General features: G+C 44.5%; 1 protein-coding gene across 1 annotated transcript in view; it reads left to right on the forward strand.

Annotated features, from left to right (window-relative positions):
- The window catches only part of MBOAT7 (membrane bound O-acyltransferase domain containing 7), a 44802-nt gene extending 39764 nt beyond the window's left edge, over positions 1 to 5038 (forward strand). Inside the window, exons 6-8 of the mRNA XM_044278200.1 lie at positions 239 to 599; positions 973 to 1155; positions 3222 to 5038. Of these exons, the coding sequence (XP_044134135.1) occupies positions 239 to 599; positions 973 to 1155; positions 3222 to 3600 (923 nt within the window). The 3' untranslated portion in view covers positions 3601 to 5038. The remainder of the gene's footprint in view (positions 1 to 238; positions 600 to 972; positions 1156 to 3221) is intronic.
- The last annotated feature ends 962 nt before the right edge of the window (positions 5039 to 6000 follow it).

Raw genomic sequence — 6000 nt, forward strand, 5'->3', positions numbered from 1 at the left:
TTTTTCAAAGTTACATTTTTTTCCTCAGTACTAAAACACAAGAAAAACTATATAAATCTAGTATTGCTGTAATCGTACTGACCCAAAGATTGAAGGGCACAGGTCAGTTTTACCACATAGGGAATGTCATAAAAACAAAACCCATAAAACTGTTAAGGAATTGCATTGGAACCATGAAACCTGCAGTCTAACAATGCAGTGATCATGTTGTGAGTAGACTGTGTTATCTGTTCTCTAGGCCCCTTCTACAGATTTAAGACCTACCATGACTGGCTGCACCAAATTGGTTCTCAAGATATTCCGACCTGGAAGCCCATGTTGATGCGGTTGAAGCCGGCCCCTGTGTTTGGTGTTCTGTTTCTCATGGTTTCACACTACTTCCCTCTGGAATACGTGAAGAAAGATGAGTTCTACGAGTGCTCCTTCCTGTATCGCCTCTTCTACATGGTCCCCATCTTCTTTGTGTTCCGCATGCGCTTTTATGTGGCCTGGATATTTGCAGAGTGTGGTTGTATCTCTGCCGCCTTTGGTGCCTACCCTGTTGCAGCCAAGTCTCGCTCTGGTGCGGGACCAACCGTAGAATATGCGCTACTAGAGAGGTAAGCTTCCAGTGCAATTCATGGCACTCTTGTTCAACACTAAGGGGGTCATTTATTAAGACAGGCGTTTTAGACGCTGGTCTTAAAAACCCTATAGCTGGCGGTGGATCTGCTGAAGTTTATGAAGAGGCGCCGGCCTCTACATAACTTTGGCGTATCAAACGCCAGTCTAAATGTAAGCCAACTTCCTTGCTGGCTTACATTTAGACCATTTTCTAAAATGATTGAATGAGACAGGTCTTTCCCAAAAAGTCACAGATTGCGGAGCAACTAATCTTTGAGCCGCAATCTGCACCAGAAATGAGCCTAATATAGGCGTATTTATGGATAGTAAATGACCCCCTAACTATACAACAATATGTTACCCGTATAGAGACGCTGATGGAACAAAGGTGAACGTCGAGTATGACTATGAGACCATCAAGAACATTGACTGCTATGGAGCAGATTTCTGTGTGAAGGTGAAAGACGGGATGCGCTGCTGGAACATGAGTGTGCAGTGGTGGCTGGCACAGTACATATACAAGAATTCACCCTTAAAGTCCCTTGTGTTTGGGTAAGTTCATTGCACTAGATTGTCCTGCTGTCAACTATGGCAGGAAAAGGAGCCATCACTAAGCCATCAGTTTAGGGCACCATATCTGTGTTATTTTGCTGCGTTCCTTAGGGTGCTCGCACACGGCACTGTTTTGACATGCAGTTAGGATGACGTTTTTTTTATTAAATGATTTCCACTGTACAGAACACTAAACTGGTTAAATTGAAAACAAGTTCTTGGCTTTTAACCCTGTCCCACAGATAGGCATACCAGTACTAACTGTGGTGTTTTTACCACCATAAGACCTAACAGTATGCCAAGGAGCTGTGTCATGCCATCACCAGTGGGTGCTGGCTGTAATATACAGCTGATATTCTACTTCAACAAGTTAACTAAAATCACCTTTAAACCCTTAGATGCCATGGTCAGTAGGGAACAAGGTATCTAAGGGATCCTTCTCCTTCTGTCAGTACCCTGCAACACTATCATGGGGTGCTCTTGGGGCCCCTCGGCCTGCCAGAGGCATCTGCATATTAAAGGAGTTGTCCGGGTTCAGAGCTGAACCCGGACATACCCCTAGTTTTCACCCAGGCAGCCCCCCTGAGGCTAGCATAGGAGCATCTCATGCTCCGATACGCTCCCTTGCCCTGCGCTAAATCGCACAGGGCACAGGCTCTTTTGTTTATCATAACACACTGCTGGGCAGAAGCTTCCGCCTGGCAGTGTGTTCGGTGATGTCATCGGCTCTGATGGGCGAGCTTTAGCGCTGCCCTAGCCGTTTTACCTGGCTAGAGCAGCACTAAATCCCGGGCTTCCTGGCAGCCCCATGGAGAGCCCGGTACATCACCGGATCTAAAAAAAAATGCTTTTGCCCTTGCGCATTTTAGCACAGGGCAAAGGAGAGCATCGGAGCATGAACTGCTCCGATGCTCAAGTCAGGGGGGCTGCCTGGGTGAAAATGTAAGAATGTCCAGGTTCAGCTCTGAACCCGGACAGCCCCTTTAATGGTTTTCCTGTCAGTGTAACAGGTCAAAGCGATCAAACATTCACTGCTTCTAGAGGCTTCAAGTTGCTGAAATGGACATGCCAGGAGAGCTGACAGTTCCTCATTAAAATCTCTGTTCAGCCCTTTCTCTCCTGTATATCTGAATATGAGAAAGTAGTATCACGTACATTACAGCTCGCCCAGCTTTTCTTGCTCTTTTCACAAGAAGATTCATCATGTACATACATTCTGATAATTGACACATGCACAATGTTTAAATGAGTCCATTGAGCCCAGGGACGAGCAGTTAAAGTGAGAATTTCTCCCTTTACCTTTTCGTTATCTGCCTATCCCAGTTTTCTAGATAAAGGGCATATAACAAACAAGTCCATGTCCTGGTGAAATACTTCTATCTGATATTTTAAGGAGGATTGTTTGGCGAAAATCGAACTGAAATAAGTACGTTATAAGGCTGCGTACACATAAAAAATGTGGAACAAAAAAGAGCAGCATGCTGTGATATTTTGTCCAGTAAAATGCTGGGTCGCATGAAGGAAACCGGACAGCCTCCTTTATGGTCAGTGGCGTCTGTTAGGCACCCTTCGTGTCCATCATCTGAGTGATCGGCGCTCTTTTGATGTGAACACTTTATCTACTGAAAAGTAACTCTATAAACTAAATAGGTTTTCCCGGTGAACAGGACAGGTAATCAATATCTGGTCAGCAGGGTCGGACATCCCGCATCCCCACTGCTCAGCTGTTTGAAGACGCTGCAGCGCTCCAGTAAGCACCTTGGGCGCTTCCTAAGTCCAGTGATGTCACGTGCATTGTCACATGGCCCAGGTGCATCTCAGTCCCATTCAAGTGAATGGAGTTGAGCTGTAATACCAAGCACAGCCGCTATCCAGCGGATGGTGCAGCACTTGGTAAGGTGCAGGGAGGCAGCTGATCATCGGGGGTGGTTAGTGTCAGACCCCAAACAATCAGATATTGATGACCTGTCCTGAGCACATGTCATCAATAGAAGACCCCAAAAAACGACTTTACACAAATGACTTCTGTTAGCAAAGGCTAATTTTATCTTTTGTCCCATTAACAGGAGTGCCTGGACCATGTTAGTCAGCGCTTACTGGCACGGGATTCATCCTGGGTATTACCTGAGTTTCCTGACCATACCCTTGTGCCTGGCATCAGAGACCTCCATGGACGTTGGCCTGAGACGTCGCCTGTCTGATTCTGGCAAGCTAGTGTTCGACTGGGTGCACTGGTTCCTTAAAATGAGGTCCTATGACTACATGTGCATGGGTTTTGTCCTGCTCACCTTCTCTGACACGGTCCGCTATTGGCACTCCATTTATTTTGCCATCCATGTGGTGGCTGTTTTCTTCTTGATTGTTGGCAAGCTGCTGGCCATGACCACTCCTCGAGCTCCCAGGAGCAGCAAAGAAGGAAAGGAAGAGATTAAGAAGGAAAAATGATTAAATGTCTTGTGCCCTGGATGTCTCTGCAAGCCATAGAATATCTGTGCTTGTGCTAGACTGGATGTCCTGATTGAACAAGTCCTATACTTCAGGTACCAGACTGTGAAGGACTTTATTTACTGCACATGTTGGGAGTTGCAGTCTCTCAGTAGTATGTCAGCGTCCCTGTCTTCACCCGAACTATGTGCTTCCTTGAAGGACCACAGGGTGGTTATTACACTTCACAGTTATCATTTATTTACAGCTTTTTTATGTTTCAGCCTCATAAGTTGTGATCAAATGCGTGTTGTTACAATGCCTCTTGTCATTGCCATATACTCATCCTCACGTGTTTGTCTTTAGTTCCCCCTACTGGTAGGGCTATGAATTGCTGGACATAAGAAATTAGTTGACCAATGGTCTTCTACAGCTGCAAAAAAAAAAAGCTTTGTGGGGTAACCTTTTTTGTAATCTAATAGGAATTATTATAATTAAAATAATTACATTTTCAGTAAGGGCAACACAAATGGAGAATTTATCATAAAGTTAAGGCCTCATGCACACGAACCTTATCGTTTCGTGGTCCACAAACCGCAGATCTACAAAGTAAGGGTATTCTCTGTCTGCCATCTGCATTTTTTGTGAACTTATTGACTGTAATGGGTCCATGGACCGCAAATTGACAACTAGGTGTTACCAGTTTGAGGGGTGTCACTGAACACGCTCACACTGTCCAATCAGTGCTGACATAATGAGACTGTAGGGACAGACGCCTTTAAACAGGCAAAATAGTAACACCCAGTTGGCAGTTTATTCATAGATTTCCCGGAGAAGTAACAGAAGAACAGCACAATGCAGAGTTCAATTGTTATATTTCCACATAATTGTTTTTTATGGCACATATTAGTATTTACTAAAACGGACATGTCAGGACATTCGGCAGGTCCTGTAAGGCTCTGTGCACAGCTGCAGCACACACTGCTGTTCTTGCCAGCAAAATGATGAAACTTAATAATGATAACCAGAGAGTTCGGTATGATACTAAGGCTGGTTGCTGGAACATATGCCATTCTACTGGAGAAGTTGCTGGCACCTACACATGTATGATAACATAGTATTACAGTATTTTTTGGACTATAAGACTCACATAGTTAACAGTCAGGGTCCTCCAGCATTGCCAGACCTCCCTGACTGCTTCCTTAATGATCCAATAGAGCACCAATATGTAGGATCGGTGCATGCAGGAGAGAAGGGTGAGATAATATGGAGACGACTGTGAGAAACAGGTCTCCAGGCAGTCGAGAAGGAGAGGAAAGCCCTGACTTAGGGCTCTTGCGCACGACCATATGCCCTCCAAGACATACGGTCCGGGCCATACATCGTGCGCACGAGAGCGCACAGCATCATAGGTTACTATGATGCTGTGTGCATCGGGCCACACAAATAATATCATATGAGTGCAGGACAATAGTTCCGCTGGCAGCCCGATGCGCACAGCGTCATAGTAACCTATGATGCTGTGCGCTCCCGTGCGCACGATGTATGCCGCTTCGGGACATATGGCCCGCTCACGGACTGTATGTCTCGGAGGGCATACAGTTAATGTGCATGAGCCCTTAGTGTAGTTAAACGACCTTTTGATGATATCACCAGTGGGAGGAGTCAGACCAGGGCTACACAGTGGATACTGTATTGTACTGTACACTGTAACTTGTGAGGGTTATACTCCTATCCTGTGGCCACACGCACCATTGCCATTTGTTTTAATGCTCAAAAGATGACACCCTAGGATTAACAGAAGCTGACCAAAACTATGAAACCCCCCTTTACACTAGACCCCAATGTTGGTGACATGGACCGCTTCTCTTTGTTAAACTAGCAGGGAAGTTTTAATAAGTAGAAAATATTTATTTTCTAATTTCCTGTGGTCTAAACCTGGAGGGCATCTTTTGGTCAGGTGCATCTTATAGTCCGAAACAATACTGTATATGGGGACCATTGAACGGATACGTTCCTGAGAGGTGTCTTGTAATATTTGTGGTCTTAAAATCAAAATAATGCTAATTTGAAAGCATTAAGTGCAGTGAATACTTACTGTATCACTTTATCCTAGATACCAGGGAGACGCACTCGCTGTTTGTATAATATTGAGAATTTGCCAGAACTTAAATCTTTTTCTGCAACTGTCTCAGTTTCTAAAGTGTCCAAAAGTTTGTGTGGCCACTGTTGTATTAAATATAAGTGTTGACCAGCTGAGAACCACAGTTAAAATCTCACTTCAGGTCCCACAGTGCCAACAATCTAGAAGTTCTTAAAGGGGTTCTCCGGGAATTAAGAAAATTTAAAATTAATAAAATATTACTTTATTATAAATATATTCCCATATACCTTTCATTAGTTATAATGGCTTGTTTTGTC

This window comes from Bufo gargarizans, chromosome 2 (assembly GCF_014858855.1).
Source record: "Bufo gargarizans isolate SCDJY-AF-19 chromosome 2, ASM1485885v1, whole genome shotgun sequence".
NCBI classification, from domain to species: domain Eukaryota; kingdom Metazoa; phylum Chordata; class Amphibia; order Anura; family Bufonidae; genus Bufo; species Bufo gargarizans.